Source organism: Condylura cristata, unplaced genomic scaffold (genome assembly GCF_000260355.1).
Source record: "Condylura cristata isolate star-nosed mole 26May11 unplaced genomic scaffold, ConCri1.0 scaffold00017, whole genome shotgun sequence".
Taxonomy (NCBI): domain Eukaryota; kingdom Metazoa; phylum Chordata; class Mammalia; order Eulipotyphla; family Talpidae; genus Condylura; species Condylura cristata.
In genome coordinates, this window is record NW_004567118.1 from 26262402 (window position 1) to 26287872 (window position 25471).

At 42.6% G+C, this 25471-nt stretch overlaps 1 protein-coding gene across 1 annotated transcript in view; it reads right to left on the reverse strand.

Moving 5' to 3' along the window:
* Positions 1–25471, reverse strand: part of SHISA6 (shisa family member 6) — a gene marked incomplete at its 5' end in the record, with an annotated part of 257660 nt that overhangs the window by 121417 nt on the left and 110772 nt on the right. The window contains one exon of the mRNA XM_004685077.2: positions 13514–13609. Within this exon, the coding sequence (XP_004685134.1) occupies positions 13514–13609 (96 nt within the window). The remainder of the gene's footprint in view (positions 1–13513; positions 13610–25471) is intronic.

The window sequence follows — 25471 nt, forward strand, 5'->3', positions numbered from 1 at the left end:
ATATCTAAGAGAATTTCTCTGATTTTAGGAAATACATACTTATGTATTTAGGGGTAATGGATCATCATAACTGCAACTTATTCTCAAATTTAAATTTTTAAATTATATATATATATGTGCACACAATTATGCATACATCAATGCTTTAAGAGAACAAGCATGTGTATATGTATGTATTTATACTTGCATATCATACATATTGGGTATGTATATAACTGTGTACATAAGGAGACAGATTGATGAAACATTAAAACTTTGAGAATTTGAAAGATATACTGGAATTCTTTACAGTATTTTTATATTTGATATACATTTAAAAGCATTTTAATAAAAATACTTGAAAATATCAGTAAAAGTAAGTGGTGGTCTTAATAGTAGTTATTTAAATGACAATCTAATAGAACTACTAAGCAGTCATTGGCAAAAAGTATAAGATTAAAATAGTTATAATAGAACTACTAAGCAGTCATTGGCAAAAAGTATAAGATTAAAATAGTTATGTGGATGTATATGTTGAATGATCCCCATGTTGTGTTTAAAAGGAAAGACATCTCATTTCCAACAACAAAAAAATCACAGAGGAAGTTATTAGTCCTGAACAAAGGCTCCTCAAACACATTATCAACTGATTTCTCAGTGACAACCTTGGAGTCTAGAGGTAGTGAGATGACATCTTTCCAGTACTCAAAGATAAAAACAGAGAATTTTAATCCCTGCAAACCATCTTTCAAAAGTAAAAGAAAAAGTAAGATGTCTCAGATAAGCAAAGGTTGAAGAACTTCAATTACTACCTGCCCCCCCCCAGCTAAAAGGGTTCTTCAGTGTGAAATAAAAACATACTAGATAAATTAAAAAAAAATAAACAAGAAGAAGCAGAGTGGTAAATATATAGCTGTTTTGTTAAAATGTATATGATCGTAATTGTAACAGATGCATACAGTCTACAGTGATGGTTCAAAAAATGGTTTGAGTGGCTCAAATGATTGAGGGCTCAAATATCAATTCACGCAGGAGACAGAGAACTGCTTCAGCATGACTTAAGAGTGGACATGGACCTTCGCACAAGTCTAGAAGTACTGGACTAAAAAGTGTTTTGGAAAGGAATTTGCATGTAGGGAGAGTCACACCCAAAGAGGTGAAGAGATTTTCCTAAGACAATATTCACCTGGGACAACTTCTCAGGCTTAGCATTTCATGTATCATCTCACCCATACACTCACTCAATTACAAATATCCATAGAGCACAGCTATGTGCCAAGCACCATGCTAGGCACAGGGCACAGTAAACATCTGCAGAACAGTTCCTGCTCACATAATTGGTGGCAAAAGCAGATGTCAGACAAGAAATCATACCAATTAAAAATAATCTTTTCATGAATATGGGAAGGGAAAAATTAAAGGTAAAATTAGAAAATACAGTAAAAGATCTGATTTCTATTTGAAGGCCAAGGAAGATTTCCTTGAAGAAGGGATATTCAGGCACATACCTGATGAGGACCAAAGGGAAAGAATATTCCAGGTCTAACTTTGCTTGAGCAAAGTTCCTAAGGAAGAAGAACAGGAGAGCTGATTTTGGCTAAAGGGCAATGAACAAGGGGAACAGCACCTTAAGAGGCTCCAGAAGTGAGCAGGGCCTTGCAGGCCACGTGTCCCATGAGTCACACTGCCAATGGGAAAGTAGAAGAAGGGTGAGAGATTGTGTTTAAGAGTTTTGAACTCCATCAGTATTTGCATGATAGGCAAATGCTGTTCAGTAGAGTCAGACTCTGGTTCTAATAGAGAGCCTCTATTTAATAAAGGAGAGGACAACAGATAGGTACATTGGGCTAAGCTGGGTTATATCATGTTAGCATAAGTTAGATCACTCTGGCTGCTCCATAGAGGCCAGACTGTGGGTTGGGAGAATGGAACTCTGAGTTTTCTAGTTGAGAGATGAGAGAGTTGTGGGCTAGGATGCTGGGTAAGAAAGAGAAAACAGAGGGTAAGGTCAAAAGAATGGTATGACAATGGCTTTAGATGAGAATGGTGAGGGAGAGAAAGATATCAAGGGCAGCACATGGGATTCAACTTGAGCACCTCCTAGTTAGGGGTGCCATTTAGTAAAGTGCACACTACACAAGCATGAGCTTCTTCAAATAGGCCACTGTCCCATCTGGGCATTGCTGGCACCCATGCCATGCTCCTCTCCATTTCAGTTAAATGGATTCAGAGTTTAGGCATCTGCATCCATCGCTCTTAGTCAAAAACAAAACCCAGAAAACTATTATGGTCCCCAGAATCACTCTCCAGGGCAAAAGCAAAATGATTCACTGGGAAGCAGATGAAGAGAACAAGGATCTGACATCGATCCTATTCAAGGAATGAATACTTTATATGCTCCGGCCCCTGTGAACTCAAGCTGCACTCTTAGTTATTGCTGGTGGAAGGGCCTTCAAGAATGCCTATGAGCAAGCTGCAGTGCACCTCTCTGGCCACTGAGAACACACACAGGGGACACACACTCAGAGGCCTGGGAGAGAATGGCTCCCTGTCTTATTCTCACAGTAGTTTTATATTTAGGCAAAATCTTAACCTGCAACAATCCAGAATATCAGAAAACAGAGGGTCTTGTTAAACCTCAGTGTTCTGGTTTGTATGAGAATAGAGACCTGACACAGAGCAACCATTAAAAACGCAAGTCAAAAATCTCATGGTGGGGCCCTAGCTGAGTCTCCATGGAGCACGAACCCATAAGGCACTGGAATCCTTCCAGCTGCAGTCTTAGCTACATATGATTCATGAGAGAGTGAACACTCCTTCCAGGGGGGACAGAGACCAGGGAGTCGACCATATGTTTGCTACATTCACCTCTGCCTCACGTAGAGGCCTGCTTTGTTTGGTTCTTAAAAGCAGACAGTAGAAAGAAGGAAGAGGTGTGGGTACTAATGGTGACTGGAATTTGAAGCTCAGTCATATTCGCACCTGGGAGGATTCTGGGCCCTGACTTCAACCCTTTGTCTTGATCTATTTCTTAAAGCAGGTAACCTGCCCCCTCACTTTCCTGCATATCCTACAGGTACTCCATGCCCCCATTCACCCTGGTTGTTCACTTACATGCCTTTTGTTCAGGAGGCACCCCTACTTACAAGCCCAGCCTGACCATTCCTAAAGGGAATAGGCCCTTTAGGAGACCTCCATTCAGAAGTGAGGTTTCCCTCCTTAAGTCCCCTCTACTTTTATCAGGATCTCCTTTATGGATTCCCCACTTTCTTGGCAGGAATTGTGCCATCTGGCTTCTTGAAAGCAAGAACTATTACTCATCTTTGCCAACTAATACAGATTTTTATGGAAATGGGCAAATCCTCATGATTTTGTCCTCTGGAACAGGTGCCTGGCATCTTAAGAGGTCTCTGCATCATCTTGTGGAGCCCAGGTATTCAGCCTCAAATTAGTTCCTTCCCCAACTGAGGGACAACCTGCCTTCCAGTATGTGGGGCATCCAAAGTTCCAGAAATGCATTTAGGGAACATTTAGGAGACCTCACTTGAAGCAAACAATCTTCTATCTAGCGCAGTGCTTCTCAACCTTTAAAATACATATGAATTACCTGGAGAATATGGTTAAAGTGCAGATTCTGATTCAGTGGATTCAAGGTGGGGATGGAGAGTGTACATTTTCAACTAGCCTTTGGCAGTTTCCTTTAAGTGGTTAGCAACAGCACTCTTGAGCTACCATTGTTCCAGTACTTAGTGCTCTGGTGCATACATAATCTCAATCCCCACATCAGCCTGTGAGGTAGATGGCACTATACCTTATTTTATAGAACAATGTCACAGACATCAAAGTCACATAGCTAGCAAGTATTGATGAAGTTCATCATCAACAAGCAGATAAAGCTCCAATGACCCTCTCCTCACCATATTTTCTTCTTTCACAACCATCTAATGAGAAAAATCCCTATCACTATTTGGAAGGGAGTAAGACAGATTGAGGCCATGACTTCAGGCAGGGAAGACTTTCTTTCTTCTGTCACATGTATAATCTACTTAGGAGCAGAGTCACAGAACTATATGGTGATATTCCAGAATGTGGTGTCCTGAGAACACTAGTCCTCCACCTCTCTAGTTCTAGGCCACCGTGAAATCCTGGCAGCTGTTGATGGGGAGGCAATCTTCCCTCCAGTTGGGCCTGCAACTCTAGCTGGCACAGTGATGGTATACCCACCCCACTCAGGACTTGACAGTCCTCTAACTTAGCTGTTAGGTTTTTGTGAGACTCTTGGCAGTGAGTAACAGAGAAGGAGCAAAGTCAATGCCAAGGGCTGGCTCCTGAGAAGGGAGGGAGATTCCAAGCTGGAGGAATGGTCACTACCAGAAGAAGTGCTAGTAGACAGCACTGGCCACAAACCTGGCTCAGGGACCAACTTGCCATGGGTTGTGGCCAGGGGAAGCTCCTATCTGGTGGTAGCTGGTAGAAGATTAGAGCAGAAAATGAAGACATAAACAAAATTAAACCCTGATCACTGAATCATATTCCCTCTTTAAAATTAACTGTTAAAGCTCCCTAAATTATTGCCTTAAACTCCATCCTCATGATCAACCATTAAATGGCTCCAACTGAATTACCAGACATGCTGTTGGGGAAGACAGACACCTTGAAATCATTCTCTAGACTACTTCTCTCCTGGACTAACCTCAGCTGATGAACAAAGCCATTGGAAGATGTGCAGGCAAAGTCAGGAACCAGAGGTGGGGTTGGAAAAGTTAATAATCTTTTCAGGAAGTCAACTTAACTCCAAAGGGGGAAATTTCACCACAAGTCACAAATTTCACCTAAGAACACTATAAAGGAGGTCCCTTCCTCTGCCAAAACCTTACCCTAAGCCTGCCCAACTGTATCTATGCAGGTGTCTCCTTCTAGTAATCCTGTCTCTTTCCAAAGACAGCTTCTTGCCCTATAAGAACCACCTACTTTCACCTATGCAAATATCCCCTTTTCTCTTCTCTTAACAAACCTGGCCATTTTGACTTACAATAATGCAACAGAACTTGACTCTATCCTTTACCAGTGGGGATTTAAATAGACCAAGGTTCAGAATGTAAAGGTGTCCCATGCCCCTCTTCTTCATGCCTGAGTAGAAAGTGAGAGTCAGGCTGAAGGAGGCTGGGAGTGAGGGTTGCTCTCTGATCGATGAACCCAAAAGACTCCTCTCTTTTCCCGCTGCTGGACACTGTGGAGATCAACCTGCATCTGGTTACACCTTCAGCACAGGTGAGAGTGGACATTCCCCTAGTCAAGGAGAGTGACAGGGCATCCTGATTCTCCTCCTCTGCCCTGGATTTCTCCAACAGACTATCTTGTAGACTGCATGGTACTCACTTTGGGTCAGTAGCATTAAGTTCATGGATTAAGCAGGGATATCTATGGTCCAGGACTCAACAAATGGACTGATGGCTGGGAATTTTCCTCTGTGCCATCATTTACAGAAATTGAGGCAGTGTGAGTTGGTGGATAGTATAAATGTCTCATCACCTGTCAGTGTGCCATTTCAACCCAAGCACTGCCACTGAATAAAAGGCTTGTAGCTTGACTTCTTTGGTTCCCCAGTTGGGTCTGCAGATGATACAAATCATGGTCCTACCTTAGGCCTGGAATTCTCAGCAGTTCAGAAAATTGGCCCAGGGTACCATGTTCCTCACATTAAGTTGCAAAACTAAATGAACCATTGTCAAGACTAATCTAGGTGGAGACAAGAGTCCTTGGTACAATTGAGGACACAGAATCCTTTCTGCTTCCTGGAGGATCGTGGGTAGTCTTGTTAGCAACATTGACACAGGAGAGGGGTGAAGCTAAGCTTACAAATAGAAGGTGCAATGCCAAGACTCTCAGAAGTGTTGCAGTGGGTTTTATTTTGCTTCATTTCCTTATTTTGTTAAGAACAGTCATGTTGAGAAATGGATTCACTGGGTCTACATAGAATTCACCATTTCTGTAGATTTGTCTTTGACACAGTTGGTTACAAGCAATTAACTACCATGTGAAGTTGACTCTATTTTAACAAAATAGGGAATCACACAAGTGTTGTGAATTTCCTCAAGTGAAAGACTAGGGACAGCCTGTGTGTGCTGACCTGGATGCTGTGAAACACTGCTGAATAAAGCTGTGCATGCCACGTCGACACCGGATTCTTGGAATTAATTTACGAGGGATGAAAGGCTTCAAGAGGGCTGTTTCACATGTGCCGATCAGAATCATCAGTAGAAAACGTAGATCTTTGGCGCTCTCAGCCTAGAAACCAAAAGCTCTTTTCTCCCAACTCTGCTCCCACTCCTTCCTGCCCACCTTTGCCCTCCAGAGGCCCAGAAAAGAATGGTCCCAGGTGGTACCAGCTTTTCCGAGGCCAACTTTATGAGAGCCAGTCCCAGCCTTTCTCTCTCCTGTTGTCCTGCCTGACTCACTGTTGCCATAGAGACCAGACGCCTTCTGAGCTCTGTGCTTCATCAGGAGTCCAGTCATCAAACACCTTTATTTAGTTAAGCCCACTCACTCCTGGTCCCCCAGAGTATGAAAATATCTAAACTTGATTCCTTTAGCCAAATGGTTCAAAGGTGCCCTTCAGAGGACTTTCTGAAGGCTCTCATTCAAACCGTAGTGTGGGGGGAAGCCTGTGGTTTTATAGACGCCTACACACCCCTTTTCCAGGAGAGACCTAATTTCTAATCCTGTGAACACATGCTACACCAGCACTCAGACAATGGGGTGGCAGAAGAGGTGACTTTAGGCCAGGTTTGCATGAGGTCTGACCAGCATTGGGGCTTGAGGAAGAGCTGGGAGAAGATAACTAAGGACAGTATTGTCTGGGACATCCGTAACCTACGTGGAACCCACAGAAACTGAAGGAGGTTCCTGGCCTCAGGCCTGACTGACTTCTTCGTTTCACTAAGCCACCACCCCCACAATTGGGCTCTGTCATCACCACCCATCATGCTTACCAAAGCTCTGGTTCGTGCTCTCTTGCCCTGATACCTTATTCCTGGGAGACCATCTACCTGGCCTCATCACTGGCTGACCTGATAGTTCACTGAGTGTTAGAACCCCATCTCTCGCTTCATTCCCGTCTCAGGGAATCCAATCCCTTAGAACTCTCCTCTGCCTCTGACCACTGTTCTTCCTCCTTAGATTTGGGCAGCTGGGGTGCTTCCCCTGCAATTCCCCCATTATTGAGGCCCCTCACATGGCAGAGGGGTGACCACACTTTCTGGCTTGGATCGCAGGACCTGGGCAAACACCTTTCCCTTTTGTGGCGTTCATGCCTTTCCCTTATTTTCCTCCTTGGAGAGGTAGAGCACCTAGCTCTAGCTGCAGGACTGACCACACCCAGCCTGGTACTTAGGAACTGTCATTGAGAGAGGGAAGAAATCTGTCCAGGATCTTTCTGTGGGGTCCGAATGGTTCTACAGGACAGCAGTTTCACGTATTTTTCTCTTGTTCCCATCTTCCAGGTAATGCCCAAGATTTCTGAGGTTATGCAGGTACCAGCTCTGGTTAGCAGCAGTTTCAATCCTCTTCCTTGGGCTCTAGAAGTTTCTGTGAAACATACTTTGCAGTCAGACAGGGTGGGCCTGCTCATACATCCTCAAAGGTATACAGTTGTTCCGATCAGCCCAGAATTGAGGGATCCTTTTTGTGAAATAATTGGAATAGTCCCAGGAAAATTAGATGATTGACTACCTAATCCTCACTCACAGTTGATAACCTTGCTGCCCACATCACTGAGCAACCTTTACATATGTTCACCTGGCATACCTGGGCCATAAACTCTGCCCTTGCCTGGAACTTATGGTAGATTTCACTCGTAACCACCCCCAGCTGGTAGATCCCATTTACTCTTACCTATTAAGGATGTCACTTATGAAACCACTCCCCTCCCCCTCCTATATATTCAGTATCTCCTTTATTACATCATTCTGATCAGTAATCAAATACACTTCGCTTTCTCCCAGTTTGCCTTCTCTCATGCTCCCCTCCAGTTACTACCCTCATTCTCTGCTCTCCTTCACATTGAAACTCTAAAGATACCTGCATTGTGCTCTGCTCTCATTTTTAAAAACCTCTTATAATGTCTTATTAGGGGAGATTTCAAAAACATGTGCAAAGAGACTAGCACAGTGAATCTCTTTTTTTCTCATTGCCCAGTTTGCTTGATTAAGCAAATGCACACTGCAGACATCATGGTCTTGCTTCCATTGGACAGACATGTTGACCCACCACTGCATTGAGTGATTGCCAAACTCACCAATGACCTCCATGGTTACAGGCCACACCTACGGTCACTTCTCAGGTCTTATATCGTTGACTCTCTTGATGCTTTCAACAGCTGACAGTTCACATCCTTGGAACACTTATTTCTTTTCCCTGATTTCCAGGACGCCACACGGCCCTGGTCCTCGTTTCTGTGCTGCCCACTTCTGATTAGTCTCCTCATCTCACTGGCTTTGACATGTTAGGGTGCCCCATAGCTGTATTCCGGAGGGTGGGGGGCAGCCCTCCCTCCCTTGCTGATCTCATCTGATCTCCCAGCTTCAAGAGCCATCTCTGTACTCTGTACTCCCACGTTTATAACCCAGCCAGAACATCTCCCCTGAACATGACATTTCCACACGGATGATTAATACACATCTAAAACTTAATATGAAGCCAGACTGAATTCACATCACCCACAACCTCTGCCCAAGCCCCATCCCTCCCACAGACTTCCATCTTCCAAAAGCCTCAAGCCAAAACATTCTGCTTTTCATCTCACCCAGAGTGTCAGGCAGATCCTTAAATGGCACACAATTCTTGGTGGTCCAGCCTCCGCCTCCCTCTAACTTCACTTGCTACTGTTCAGCTCTTTTCTGCTCCAGCCTCTCAACCATCCCCACAAAAGCAAGGTGGGACATATGGGACCGTCCCTTCATTCTGGTGTCCCCTTCCCCAAGAGTCTGAGTGGCCAGATCCTTGACCTCCTCACTCTGCTAAAACATTACCTTCTTAGGTGGCTTCTGGAAGTTCTTTTAAAATGACAACTCTTCTCTCCCTTTCTTTGCTTCATAGCTCTTAGCTACATCTGTTATATTTTATTTATTCATTTGTTTTTTTTTTCTTTCAACTTTCCTCCATTCCTCCAGACCTCCCTCCCAATCTTTCACCTCTCACTGGCATCTAAGTTTGTCTGCTGCATCCTCAGTGTTTAGAACAGATCCTGGCACAGAGCAGGGACTCAGCAGGTGTATTTAAGTGGAAGAATGAATAACTGGATGGGTGGTAGTGTCTCCCATAGGAGCCATCACAGTGGAGCTCCGAACTTTTACAGAGCCAGGGTGTCAGGGAAGTCTGTCTGTCTCGTGTGTGTGCGCATGCCCACACATATCCCTCTAGCTTCTGGTGTGGTGGACGGACTCAGGGAATGGTGAGACACATCAGAGAAACAGGCAATCGTCAGCATCGCACATGCACTCTGCATACAGCCCAGTGGGGAACTGCCACTGCAGGGGGCACAGGGGCACTGGGTGACAGCACCTCCCAGAGGACCCAGGAGTGGTGGGGCTGGATACACTGTGGAGACTGCTGGAGTGAACATTATTGACACTTGGAGACTTCTGGGTCTTTGAAACAGACTGAAAAAAAAAAAAAAAAAAAAAAAAACAAACAAAAAAACCCTGACTGATAGAGATGTCAACCAGACTGCCTCAATAAAACAGAGCCTCTATAAAGTGTTTCCATTTAGACAGACTTTACAAAATTATTGTAAAGAACTAAGCTTCCTTTCTGGAAGGACAGATCCCACTAATCTGGTGTTAATACTCTGGCTCTTGTTCTGTCTTCTTTCTGTGACTTCCTGTCTTACAAAATGTGTATCTCTGCTGAGAACAGCCGCTGAATATTGAGTGTTGGCTTCTGTGGTCCCTAGGAGCCACTGTCCACACACAGTCTTGGAAAGCAGGCTGCATTTGTAATAGGAGCAGTCCTGTTTGGGTAAGTTACTCAGAAGCTACAGTTTTTGTTTCTCATCTGTAAAATTGGGACAAGAGTTCTGCAGCAAGTTTATGGTAAACGAGAAAATAAGACATATGTAGCACGTGCTTAGTGAGAACAACATCTGCATTTCTGTTGTGGCAGCCCCTGTAGTTTAGGAAGAGAAAAGACTTGGTCTAGACTCAAGTCACTCTGGTCAGTGTCTCCTGACCCTTGGCAGAGGTGAGCCGCTGACTGGTACCTCCTAGGCAAAACTGTGAGGACACCCAATAGGATAGAGGTGGAACAGGATGGTGGGGTGCTGGTGTTATGAGCACACTGGTCCAAATTCTATTTCTTCTCATGTCTCAACTCAATCCCACTATCAAAAAAAAAAAAAACCCATTGATTTAAGCTTTCTTTGTGAGGAGTTAATTACCCAAGCATCACTGGATCTTGTTATAAAGCACTTCGACCAACACACAACATCACAAACGACTTCTCTGAAATTGGAGGAGCCTCCACTGCAGCTGGGTGCATTTCTCTGTCCATGATGCCTCTGGGAACTGTGAAACTGGTTCAATGCTGATGGCATCCACAGTTCAGGCAGAGGCTCCCAGCGCCATTCAGAACAGGGACTGTCCATGCTCCGTCTGATAAGAAGTGGTGCTGAATACACTGCCTACCAGGGCATCACCATTTCCTTTCAAGCAGACACTATCTCTCCCATTAGCTCCAAGGAGTCATAGTATGGCTACCCCATTACCCGGTGTCACCAGAGGGAAGGCCATAATGTGGGAAGAAAGAAAGAGAGGGATAAATGGACAGGAGCCTGAAAGGCCTAACTGGAGCTGAAACAAAATAGAGAAAGAAAAGGCAGAAAATTAAAGCCACAGGAGGGGGAATAGGAACCCGTGGTTCCCTTCCCACAGGTTGTTTACATGGGCCTGGTCTGCTTCTAGGCAACACTCAAATCCAACTTATTTGATCTGAAGGAAGGTACTATGGATCTTGGCCTTTTCCAGGGATCCAGAATAGCAGAAGGGAGTCTCCATTTTTAACCCCTACTCTACTCAGTCTCTGCTATGAAACTTTATTATCTAGAAAGGAATATACATGTCAGGTACCGTCCTAGAAGAGGGGCTTCAGAATCCCTGGATGGAAGGGAACAGAAAAGAAGATGGGTGGGGAAGAGCAGGCGTGCATATACAGAGGACTAGATCTGATGGGAGGACAGAAAGCAGCAGCCACAGCAAACCCTGCATGCCCAGGCAGGGTAGAGTCTTCTGGATGCCCCCAGGTGACAGAACTGAGAGGGCAGATAGGAACAGAGAAGCTTTCAGTTTCTCAGATAGAGGTCTTCATTTAAAAGCAGCCTATGGCCACAGCTTGCTAAATACATCATCTGGCTTCCCTGACTCTGATCCTCTCACTTTCTACTCTTGTTCTCTCCTATTCTGCTTCCCACTCACACTGGCCCCCTCCCTTTTTCTTGACTCTACAGAAAGCTCCTACCTTAGGGTGTTCCCATTGCCTCTGTCAGGGATGCAGATCTCTGCTCAATTATCACCTTATCTGAGAGGCCTTCTCTGCCAAGAGCAGCTTCCTGCCAGAACACTCCCCGAGCATTTACCTGCTTTATGTTTCCTTCCTGCACTTGTCATCAAGAGTTTATTCTGTCTCCTTTCCCCCATGGAATATGAGTTTTACAAGGACGTACATATTACTTTGTTTACTTGCTTAGAGCATAGTAGAATGCATGAAATATTTACTGAACCCAAAACCGTACCTCTGTGTGTGTATGTGTATATTTCTGTGGCTTGAACTATTGGGTGGCTTAGGTTGGACCATCACACAGGGGCAGAAATAAGTGGGAAGACCACTGAAGTTGAGAAGCCTTGGTAAGAGTTGCCATGCTCTTCTAGAAGATGTAATTTGTACCACCATTCCAAGGGTGACAAAGCTGTAGCAGCCAGCCTCCAAAATGAGCCCTCTGCTCCCTAGCACCTGATCCTCACACCCTGTGTTGTCCCCTCCCATCCTGGAAAGAACTGTGTAACTAAATGAACAGTGTGACAATGGTGATGATGCTTAAGCATGGTCATTAAAGAGACTGTGATTTCTGTCTTTCTCCTTCTGGCATTATCCACTGTGATGAAACCCAGTCACCATGCTGTGAGGAGACTTAAGTAACCTAAGGAGAGAGGAAACAGCAGGAAGAACTGAAAGGAACGCGTGAGGAACCATCTCAGAAGCAGGCTTTTCAGCCCCAGTCGAGCCTTCAGATGACACAGCCCTGCTGGCATCCTTAGCACAACCTGCTGAGAGGCCCCAGGTCAGAAGCAACTGACTCAGCTGCTCCTGAATTCTTGACCCCCAGGATCTAGGTGAGGTAATAAATGTCTCTTATTGTTTTACATTACTAAATCTTAGAGACTTTTGTTTCACCATGATGAGTAATTCCCACAAAGCAGAGGGGGCAAACCCAGGTCTGAGTCTGATGTGGGTATGACAAGGACTGCATCTCTCACTGGTTAACTGTGCTGTCCATTGGCCCCTGTGGAGTCAGCTGGTCCCAATTTGACTCTGAAACTCTTAGTAGCCACAAATGCCACCTCAGTAAACTTTATTTAGACACAAAGAGACATGACAAAAAATACATACACAGATACAGATTATTGTTTTCTCTATAGGATGAACAAACATCACACAGGGGATTTAAAAAGTTAGAGCATGGAATGTAAGAAAAGATCGCAAAGTTCCTGTTCACTCACACTTAACACAGACACATATTTCAGAGGAAGACAGGGATATACCATCCCACAACAGAATTCACAGTTGGTCTATAACAGTACACAGGTGTTAGGAAGGTAATCAAAGGCGTTAGGGCTTCAGTTACTCTTGATATGACAGAATGCTCACAACACTAGTAGGACTCTGTTTAAACAAAAGACAGAATTGAGGATTCCATACCCCCTGCACAGATGCTCTGCAAGCTGTCAGCTAGGGCACAAAGCGGCTTGGCAGTAATGCCACGTTAGCTTTCATCTTGTGGTCTGAAGGTCTCTGTAACCTCTCCCTTCGTGTCCACATCACAGAGAGTTTAGATAGACATACTGAGGACATGGAGATCTCGACATGCTGGCTTAGAAACCCACAGTACAGAACATTGACATCAGTTTTTAAAATGTGGCTTCAAAAAGAAAAAGGAATAATAGCAAAGAGGAGAACAAACACTTCACACGTGCTGCCATCTCCACTGGCAGTGTTTCCCTCCACGTGCCTGGGGTCCCACCCACAGCGACCACTGGCATCTGCGTCCTCTCCCTGCCATGGGTGGACCTGGGCACCTGCCCTCTAAAATCACAGCTGGGACCTCCTGTCAGAAGTCACGTATGTCACCAGGACATGATGCAACAGAACCATCCCACTTACTCCTGTCCTGAGTAAGTGTCTGGCCTTCACACCATCTTCACACTTCAGATCAGGGGGCCCTAGGCAACCTCTGTATTTTAGTAAAAAATGGTTTCCACTGTACCCTTCGTGTGTCCTCTTCCTAATGTGACAAATCCAGATGAGATGAAGTTATGGAGATCAGGTCCTCCACTTCGGTAAGCATCCTTCCCATAATGTCCTGCAAGAAGATGGGGCACAATTACCTGACGCATCTATGACACCAACAAGAAGACAAATGGATCTGCTCCAGCTCACCACCCATGATGATGAACTGGGTCTCAAATTAGCAGCAAGTCAGATGGTAGATGAAGTCAAGAGAAAATATACATTATTTTATATATTAAACATTATATATATTATATATACAATTGTTGATCACCAGTATATATAATAAATAAATATAATATATAAATATATCTGTATATATGTGCAAATATATACATGTATATGTGTGTGTGTATACTCATATACACTCATGTACATGTATATGTAAAATTGCAAGAAGAAAGATTTTGAGAAGTTTCTATTGAAAGTAGAGAGGAAAAAAGGCAATGCACCATTTGATTTTGGCATTTCTGACGAGAACACCAGTTTATTTGGCCCATCCTTTTTTCTCTTATCCAGCTCCCTCCTCCTTGCCTTGCTCATTTGTTTTCTTCCTTTCCAAAGTATGCAGGCGTGGGTCTGCTTGGGGCTGTGCTGTGTGTGTAAGTTTATGAATCATCACACCCAATGGACTTGCAGCCCTGTGGCTGAAAAGCCCCACATCAGCTGAAGCTGACAAGAAGAATGGAGGTTGTAAAACACTGTAAAGATATTTATACGCTTTTCTCTCTTGACTGTGCAATAAGATCTTAGCCCTCATCAGCCTACTACGTCCTCAGGAAAGACTGAGGGCAGGTTAGGGCTTCTAAGAGAAGAAATTCAAAGAGAGATTTAATGTCCTGCTTCTGACATTTGAGATAGAATTTCACAACGCACTTGAAATAGAGGTATTGTCAAGAAAGAAAGGACGCTCTAAATGCCATCCTAAGGTAAGTACATGTGAAAATGGAGAAGACCCATTTTTGTCATGTTGCCAAAAGCATATTAAAATCTATGCTTATAATTATACCAATGTGCAAAACCACCTGAGGATGTAATATTAAGTTGAAAAGTAGACAGAAAAATGCTACATTAACAATGATCACAATGCTCTGCTGGGAAAATCAACAATTCCAGCATAAAAAACAAAACAGATGGAACCAGGGCCTTTGGATAGCTGGAATAAGATCACCAAGTCTTACTTTTTCTCTCACTTTTTTATATTTAATCAAGTTTTTTTTTTCAACAAGTATGTAACTTTGGTAACATATCAGTAAATTAGTGAAATAAATTTATAAAGACAAATTTATGGTAAAGGCAAAAACAACCTAAATCACAAATCACCTTTTTTTTTTTAATGAATGTGGCACCCTCTATATGAGTAGATCTCAAATTGAGTGCATAGTGGAATGATCTAGAAGTTTTTAAAAGTACAGATGTAAAATACAACAGGGATTGTGACCCTGTTGGTCAGAGTATGGGCATAGGCAGGGGTATTTAGCTTTCTAGGTGATTCTAGTGTGCCACTGAGAATGAGAATCACTGACCTTAGAGCAAGTGGAGAAACAACCTATATTCAGGTTATTTAGGTAGGTTCCTTGGACATTTGCAGATGTTTGACACAACCTACTAGTTAACTTGTTAGTTCTGCCATTCTATCTGTGGGGTCTGACTGGCCTCATTCTTTCCTTCTTCACTTAGATCAATATTTCTTGAACCTGAATGTACATAAGAAAAACCATGGGAATGTTAAAACAGACTGCTGGGCTCTACTAGTAGAGGTTCTGATTCAGTAGATCTGGGGATGGGACAAGCTTTGACATTTCTGTCACCTGGTAATGCTGCTGCTGCTGAATCCAAGGGCCTCACTCACAACCATTATCTTGACAGCTCCAGAAACAGGAGAATTCTACCGCTGTATTCCTTATGCCCTCCACTGTGGAATAAAACACCTCCTTTCTTAGGGTACTCAGCTTTCCACAAAGAACTCATTTTCTATAAAATATTGTGATCATAATATAGTATTTTTAGAAGTGAATTATTGGAGCTAAGCAGCTTTCACCCACATCCCAAACCACATCACAGCTCTAGAAACTGTACTTCAGACTCTAAATAAATGTGTCTTTAACAGGGGGCAGGGTTTAAAGGGTGCATGGAGAGGCACACTACAAGTCCCTGGATGAGTGTGGACCTAGTTTTGTAATAAGGTCACTTTCTACCCACCTCTTCCCAACAATAGAAGAATAAGAAAAGGAAGCAACAATTCAGGACTCTCATAAATTTGGGCTGCATTAATTCAGAATCTGTGCTACATCCTGCAGAATTTGGTTTATTTTATGCTCCTTCATAAATAAAAAATTTGATAAATCAATATCAAATAGAGGGAGGTGGAACATAAAACAGTGCCTGTGCTACTTAGAAATCATTCTTATCTGTCAGCTGGAACAAGGTCCCTCAGGACTAAGTGTTGCCCTAGTGTTTTGGGTTATGCTTGTTTGGAAAAGAACTGGCATTTCCTAATCACCTACTAGATAGCAGAGGGACAGAGATTAATTTTTTTGACATAATAATAGTGAATATTTTATAGCATTACATAGCTTATTGAGATCTTTCACATATATTATTTATTTCAAATTTTAATTACTATTACAGGATAAGTTGTCTACTACTACTGTTTCCCCAGTTTATGGATGAGCAATCTAAGGCCAGAAGTATGAAGTTAGATGACTGGTCAGAGTTGGCATCCAGATTTTCTGACTTGGAAGTCCAGTTGCATTCTGGCATGCACACTCAGGTTCACTTACTACTCACAAGAAACCTATGTAAATAAGCCACTTCTCCAAGGCCACAGAGCTAGTAGTGGCAGATGTGGGTGCCAAACAGCTCTCTGGCCTCCTGCTTGATGGCCGAAGAAGGGCAAAGCCTTGGATTGATAGCTGCAGAACAGAGATGTGACAGGAGACAGGTCTACCTGTCTCCAGATTCAGTTTTTCTACAACTCACACCCTCACCATCTGACCTGGTGGTCTAAGCATTTGTAGTTATCACTCTTCTTTGAGTTTTAACTGGGTTCCAGGGAGTATGAAGTCCTTGATAATGTGTAAAGTCATAGGCAAGGCAGCTCAACTGTGTGGAGCTTCAACCACTGAGGTTTTGAGTTAGAAAAAGAAAACATGGGGTGGGGTTAGGATCAAGTATAGTTAACAGGAACAAAGAATCCCAGGGTTGAGTCATGTCTGGAACATGTTGAGCTCAATGAAATGGAAAGTAAACATGAAAATCAAGCCTTAGGTCAGAGCCATTGGGCAGATTCTCCAGGGAATCCTTATACTTTGCCTTGAGACACTTTTTGGGAAAGTTGCCCATGAGGTTGTGTTGGAGGAGGCACATGGCTGTTTTTGCCTTTATTGGCCCTCAAACTTGAGTCCTTCAGGTCCCCGGACGCCACACAGATTGCCAGCCTCTAGCTGATTAGTAGGTTGAAGGTGAGACCTAATACTTCCCATTTCTAACAAGTTTCCAGAAGATGCTGATGTTCTTCACAAGGCAGGGACCCCACCTTATGAACCCTTGAGTAAGAGAGAACTACTGATGGGCCAGTTTTCAGCTGGGTCCAAGGCCAATGCAGCATTTAAGGTCTAGAATGATGTATTCTCTTCATCTTCAAAAGGAACAGTCTAGAATGAACAAGGCTAAAATGAAGAGACAAATGGCTGATAAAACACAGCAGGTGAATGGACATAAAAGAGAAAGGTCAATGCTTCTTTTATGCTTAGGTGATGCACAGCATTGATGCATGGGTAGTATGAATGGGTATCATAGAATTCTTGAACCATTACACAAAGCAGCATTCCCTTCTTTGTTCTGCAGCTTATTATGACTTCAAGGTTCTGACCTTCTCCCAGCCATCAAGGCAGGAGGCCAAAAGTCATACATGGACTTTGCCCAAATTATAATTCCAGAAAAATAGCCATATATCTAGCAGAACTGCTCAGCAGAGGTGATTAGTAGGTGCTCTGCTGCTACCCTGTCATGGTCACCATCGGCCAGAAGCCAGAAGTCACAGGGACAGTACTGAGGCAAACTGTCCCTTGCTTGGCAGGATGCAGAGTAAGTCTCAAGAGAGAAGGCCGAGCCTGGGTTCCTTTAGTTGTGCCCCAATGGGGGCTCTGATAAGGAAGTGCCCCTGAAGGATTGGAGAGAAAATTTCTCTTATAAAAGGATTCTCAAGAAGAATCAGGAATAAAAAATGAGGTAATATCTGAGTGGTGATCTCAATAAGATTTAAGAAAATTTTGCATCTGTGAAATTTGGTCAGTAGCCAGGGGAGAAAAACAAAATTATTAGGAAAGTCTGCCTGAGCTGCAAATATGGACAGAGTGGATTACATTCCAATGAGAAAGCCGAGTCTTGGAAAGACAAAGGGCTGAAAATGAGAGAAATGAAGAGAGAGAGAGGAGCATGCAAAGAGTTACTATCTATTTAAAATATTCCCAGAAGAGAAACAAAAGGGATAATTCAGAAGCAATAGTTAAAAGTTAATCGATTTTTTTTGTCTTTATAAATGGAAGACTTTAGATCAAAAGGAATAATCAAGCACCAGACTATCTGTTAGATGGGACCGACATCTAGATAAAACAAAGACTTACCATTTAGGAAAATAAAAGAAATCGCTCAAGTCATCTTCATAAAACACTAAGCCTACAGAAAATGAAGCAACCTTTTCAAGAATTTTGAGAATTTTGTTTCTGTAGAGACAGGACAGTGCTGGTTGAAGAATACACAGCCTCTCTATATTTCTGTTTCCTTAAACATGAAAGTAGTGATAGCTCCCATCTCCCAGGTTGTTTAGGTTAAATAAGTTTTATACATAGACACATACATACATACATGCATGGACATACATGTGTACATATATCTGTGGCATTCAGAGCAACATTTCAAATTAAGAATTTGCTGGTATTTTTCAGAAGAGATATTCCATTCCATTCCACTCCTTTTTTTGAATATAGTGAAAGGAAGGAACAGAACTAAAACTTCCTTCTGGGGAAAAAGAGTCAAACTTTTCACGAAATAGAAGAATTGGGCAACACAAACACACACAATTAAGCACAAAATCAATTCAAAGGAGACTAAAGACCATAAACTTGTTAGAAAAGAATTATAGGAGAAAATGTTAATGATCTCAGAAGAGAAAAGGACTTTTAAACAAGAAGCAAAGGCACACACTAAGAAGGAAACAATTAAAAATTTTAAACTGTGATACATCAAGAGGAATCATGAAACTATAAGTCAAAGACCAGAAAGACACATTTACATTAATGTCTAGAACACATAAATAACTTCAAATTAGTAAGAAAGCAAAACAACTCAACAGGAAAAAAAAAAAAAGAAAAAAAAACAGGCAAAAGAGATGAATAGGTAAATCACAGAAGAAAAACCCAAAAGGCCAATAGACAGTGTTGTTCCATCTCACTAGTAATCAGGGAAATGCAAATTAAAACCATAATGAGATATCATTCCACACTCAGTAGAGTGGCAAACAATGAAAATGCCCAAGATTATTGACTGGATAACCAGGAACAAGAAATCTTACATGCCCTGGTGGGAGTGTAAATTGGTACAATTGTTTTGGAAAGAACTCTGGCAATGACAGATAGAGCACAGAAGTGGCAATTCCACCTTTAGGTGTCGAGCCGAGATAAATCTGTACACAGGACCATGGGAGCTACATGAGCATGTTCATGACAGATCGTCTGTCATGAGCCAAACTGGAACAGGTGGAGAGGGGAGCTGATTCTTACAAAAAGAAGTGATAAATAGTGAGAACCCCCTTCAAGGTAACCCATTTACAACAGTGCAAGGGAAATGAGCCAGAGTTCTGAGTATCAGCGTGGATGATTCCCAGTTAAAATGTCGAAAGAACTAAGCCAGCTGAAGAAAAAGGATCTTTAAATTATAGAGGGAGAATTTTAAAACATGCAACACAACACTCAATGCCATTTAAGGATAGTTCACGTATAGTGAGATACAAGTACAAGGCAATGTAGAGAAATGATAGATACTGACTTCAGGATAACAGATGTTTCTGAAGGTAGGGAGGGGAATATAATTGAGAAAGGCTATATGAGGTACTTCTGTATTTATTTCTTAGGCTGAGTAGTTGGAGACATGTTTGACTATTGGAAAGTATTTATAGTTAGCTATAGATGACTAGGTAAATAAATGAGCGAGCGAGCGAGAGAGAGAAATATACAGGCAGCAAATTAGTTTGGGGTTAAGAAACTGTTACCTAAGGATTTTATTTACTGTCAAATTATCCACCAATAATAAAGAAGTCTCCAATTTTCAAGAAATCAGAGAACAAAATGCCCACAAGTCTTCAACGGGAGGAAGAAAAAGCTACCTGATGATAAAAGACTGTAAAGAAGTAAAACTACAGAGTCTCTAACTCCCTAGATGTATTTACTTGCAATCTTCAAGTGGTACACAAATCCAAAAATTCATTAACAGACTAGTAAATTAGATTACACATTTTTAACATTTAACAAATTGTCTTTATTGTCAGAAATAAAGTTAAGTGATATTGGGTTGCCCTGGAAAATCTGGCATGCAAATAGGGCAATAAAAATACATTATTGTGAAGAAATAAAACCAAAAGTAGCTTCTGTGAGAGGAGGAACAATTCTCCATCTTTACAGCCTACTTGAAATGCACAGCATGCCCTTGGAACAGACTGGGAGCTGAGCTCTGAAAACTGACAGAGAGCTCAAATGGCACTCAATCCCTCCTAGGAACCATGTCCCTGCTGAACTTCTATACGGAGACAGAGGACACGGACAAAGGCCAAAACACATGTTAAACCTGGGGAAATACTTTCAAACATATGACAAAAGACTTTCCCTGTGCTTACAAACAGCTCAATCATATCAATAATAATTTTAAAACTACACGAAAAGGCATAAGACATGTGAATAGGCTATTATGCCCTCCCAAAAAAGGGAAAATTAAAAGAATGCAAATCAAAATATGAAGTGCCTTTAAAAAAACAAACAAGAAAATTTTTGAAGATACGCAGTTCTAGGACAATGGTTTTGTTATTGTTGCTGGTGTGAGTGAGTACTCACTTGTAGGACCTACTTAAGAAAAGTGCCCTTGGGGCCTTCCCTGGTGGTGCAGTATGTTAGAGTACAGCACTAAGAAGCTAAAGCCACTTCAGCATGAGTCCGATCCCTGCCCCGGTGGTGACCCACATGGTGTGGCAGACCTCCCGCTTGCTGCTCCCCTCAGCAGTGTATTTTGTTGATCTGCCTGTTCTGCTCCCCACTCTGTCTCGGGTGAAGCCTCTCACCACCCCCGCACCTCTTAAAGCTAGTAATTCACCCTACATACATGCTCTCAGATGTTCCCATAATATGTGCGCCAGGTTAGACAGTGAGGCGTTGATTGCAATTGTCTCTATCAACAGGGGCGAAGAGGGGGGCTGATTAAACTGGAATCCAGCTATAAGGTGGAATATTACACAGTTGTTTAAAAGGTGAAGTAAAACTGTATGTGCTGATGTGGGTAGATAGATCTCCAAGATACAGAAACTCAAATTTAAGAAAGAAATAAGTCATGGAGGGAACAAAGTTTCACTATGATTCTTTTATATAAATAACAACAGAGAGATAATATATAGAGACCCATTTCAGGTAGGATAATTTATATGAACAATATTATTTTTTCTGGAAATAAGTATGCGCATGGGCTACTAAAACCTCCTTTCTTTGGGGGAGGGGATCAGAGATGAAGGGAGAGAGGTGTCTACCTTTGAGTTTTATTATATTTTTTACTGTTTGAATTTTCTAAATATTTATGTTTTTATTTTTGTACTTTTGGCACAGTTTATCTGGGATGAAGAAGTGAGATACTGGGCCATTTTTAACATTCTTCTTTGTACTTTTATATATGAGCAAAAACTCTAATAAATATCATTTTATAAAAAGAAGTACAAGGGTTAGTAAGTGAGAGGGGCCACTTTCCTTGTGTAAATGACAAAGCATTTATCAAATGCAGATACTAATACCAACCTTGCAGGAGGCAGGCACGGGCAAGGATTAAATGAGAACCTGTGGATAAAGTGTGTCCACACCGAGGCACCTCAATAGATGGGAGCTGCTATTCACATTAAGACTAGGCTTTCCTCTTTCCTATGAGGGTGCTCCTCAGTGTCCTCTGCCTGTGTGTGTGTCCTGAGCTGACCTAATCTCAGAAAGAATCAAGAACAGAAGGAGTGAGCTTGGGCTTTGCAATGGGCCAGAGGGCTCTACCCTCCTATCACCCGCCCGAATCCCCAAGAACCTAGACCCCTGGCTCCATGATGGGGCAGAAGCTGGGAGGTGGCTTGGAAGCCATGCTCCTCCACGCTGTCATGGGAGCAAGACAGGTCTAATTACAGATTGTGCTAACAATGACTATTTACTACTTTACAAATCTCTAGAGAGCAGCTACTGTGCTCTCTACAGTGCTTCATTTTATGTGACAATTTGAAAGTTTGTTCACATGAGTGCACTGGGGCTATTGCTTCCAGTCTGCAGAGTTTGAAGAGCTGTGGGCAAATACTCTGGACAGCTCCAGCCCCCTCTGGGTCATCCCTCTGATGACTCTATAGCTGGGAGACCAGGGGACAGATTGTCAGCAGGTGCACAGCCCACCTGGTGAAGGCCGTGTGCCCACCGCTGGGAGGCTCAGGGAAGCAATCCAGATTGTCATTGACTAAAAGCAGGTAATTCAGAGCAGGCAAGTAGAGTGTTCTCAGGGTACACAGGTGGAGAATTTGGAAAACTGAATCTTCGGCCCTTCAGTTTCAAGATGGTGATTTCCAGCCTCCCATTTTGTTCAGAGAAAAGTGAGAAATCTCATCAGATATAGAAGAATGAGAATCAAAAGCAGGGTAAGGTGGGAGGTAGAACCTAGAGAGACCATTGATGGCTAGGGGATTAGGGGACAAGTCCTCCAGAAAGTAATTTGTAAACCAGCTGCTTCAATTCAAATTAATCTCTCATGGTTCACCAGTTTTTGGTTTGAATTTCAAAAAAAAAAAACTGGCACTGTGTTTGAAACCAAAGCAGACAAACAAAAACAAAAATATGCACTCTATGGAGGTCTCCAGCTGTGGCCAAGGGCACAAGCTAGGTCAATCTCATACACTGCAGTCGTAGCTCCGCTGTGGTCTCTGTGTATTATATAGGCTTTGGGGGAAAATTCTGTTGTTTTTTTTTCTTTTTTTAAGAAAGCATTATATGACTCATAAATAAAAGTTTGAAAACCACACCTTTGGTGCATCCTGATTATTCACCAAGGGAATGAGAGTGACTTGCTCAGTGGTGGGATTTCTCTTTGGAGATTTTGGGAGGGCTAAACCCTACCCCTCTACCACCGAACAGAACTGAAGGAATGTTCAAGGTCACCTTTCTAGCCTCAATATTTACAGATGTGGAAACTGACTTGGAAGGAAGAAAGCAGAGGGGAAGGTCAAGGAGGTGGGGCTAAATTTAACTGGGGCTAAATCCCACTTCCCAGAACAGAACTCCAGGCAGCCTGTGGTCCCCTCTGTGCTAGAGGAATCCGTGTGGAGGTGAGTTCTATTTCAGGGAAAATAGAACCACTTACTTACTTACATGCACTACCTACTTTCTACTCAGATGTGCTGGCTCTAACCCCCCCCCTTGGGAAGTGCCAGAGTCCAACAAATTCCTCACTGTGACCACCACTTCACTTATCTCCTTCTGGAGAGCAGTACCCTGCCCGCAAGGCCTGGGTAAAAGGAGCAAAGAAGGCAGCTCTCTGCATGGAGGCAGGCTCTTCCCTGGCCCCCAAACATCCTAGACTGGGGTAGGTCTCATGGTTCATTAAGAAATCTATGAATGGGCCAGGTGCCTGCCCTCTTGGTATCTGAGTGGTTTAGCCTCTTAGCCCCTGGTGGTGGTGGTGGTGGTGGTGGTGGAGGGTGTGGGCAGCAGTGAAGCCTGCTTTCATCTCCTTTTTTTTTTAATGTTTTATTAACATAACATTGACTTAAAATATTGTATAGGTGTGCTACATTATAATTTGAATCTATATATATACTATGGGGTCCTGGCTACGCAAAGTCTAGTTTCACATCCACCACCATTCAATTGTTCCCCTTTACCCAACTGACCAAGCTCCCCCCTCCCCAGGTAATCATCAGTTTGTTCCTAAAGTATATAAGTTTGGTGGTTTTCTTTGTTTTGTTCATTCTTGATTTTTTCTCATATTCTGCAAAAATACTGAGCTTTCCATGAATATAACCAATTGAGTAGGGTCCACAGAATGATGCCGAAAGACTTTACCATCTTATATCTCATCATGTGTCTTTAGAAGGAGATATTGGCATGGTTTTTATTCTCTAGAGGAAACTATTAATACTATCTCCACTCTGCAGATGAGCAAACAGAGAGGTTAAATAATTATGCAAAGTCACAGAGTAATTAACTTATGATTGAGGAAAAAACCCTAAATCCTCTATCCCTGTGTCCTGGAGGCTTATTCCATCCTGCATTGCTTCCAGGAGAGCCAAACTTGATGTAACCAATGACACAGATGTGTTTAAGTAATAAACAGGTGTTCAAATTCCAAAACCATAAGTCATTTTCATTCTGACACCAGCTACGTGGCTCTGGACAAACCAATTATCCTGTTGAAGTCTCATTTGCCCTCACCTGCAAAATGGGATTCATATTTGCTTTCTATGGATGTGAAATTAAATGCAATCACACATATAAAGCACACAACACTAAATGGGGAGAGTAATAATAATTACTATTAGAGAAGCAAACCTCCTTTAGTGTACTAGATATTTCAAAATACTCCAGGGAGAAAGAAAAGGAAGAATATTAGGTTCAAAAGTATTCAAAGGTACAAGAAGCTATTTCATACTGTCTCCTCTCCTCACTCTTTCTAGGAGAGCCCCAAGACACACTGGTAATATCATTGTCTTGAGATAATTGAGTATTCTCTGCAGTTCTTGTCAGTGTACTTGGATAAAAGAGACTCCTCAACATCTAGTGGGAGAAACACTCAAATCCAGCTCCTCTCACTCAAAAGGAAGACACAGAGCTTCACACCAGCCTGTACCATGTACTCTCTAATTCTTGGGCCCTTTGGGACTCCAGAGACACTGAGGAATTTGATGTTTGTGTCAGTTGTACCACAAACGTGGTTCTAGAAACACAATTTGGCTTGGAAGTACCCAAGAGTCTTGTGTTGTCCCAAAATGTCTGGCTCATACAGGCTTCTGGTGGTATTTTATGTTACCTTCTGAAGCTGGTTCACATAGAAACTTGACATTACTCAAAGCTCAGGAGCTAATGGAACTATAAGCACTACAGTGGGGGTGCTGCCTGGCTAGCAGTGGTCAGGGACCCCACTTCTTCCAAAATACCTATGAGAGACCTTTCCCTCATAGGTAAGATGGAGTTGCTTAATGAATTGGAGATGGGAACATTTTTTGCATATTTTATCCCCCCCAGGAGAAGGTGATTACATCCTTTGTGAACTCTGCCCATCTCTGAGAAGGTATCCATGAAAACAGTTTCATATTCAAATTTGGGACAATTTCACATTGGCTTGCATTAAATTTTGGTATTATGTTGAATAGTGCAGCTTGGCAGAATGTGTGATGAGAAACCAAAATGAGTGATTATTACGCATATGGTGTGGTGTGGCCTCAGCGCTTAAGGAGTTAATGTCACAAAGGGACTCTCTTCAGATGTTTTTTCCTGGGGACATAACAAGATTTCCGAGCCTGGGCTCCAAGAAAAGGCACAAGGGGGTCTTGACTGTTTCAGGCCAGATGAAGAGAGGGGCGGGCTGCCTCACTGGGGCATGATAAATGATCATCAGCCTCCGAGCTCCTCTTGTCTGATGGGGGGTGAGGGGCGTACACCTTTAT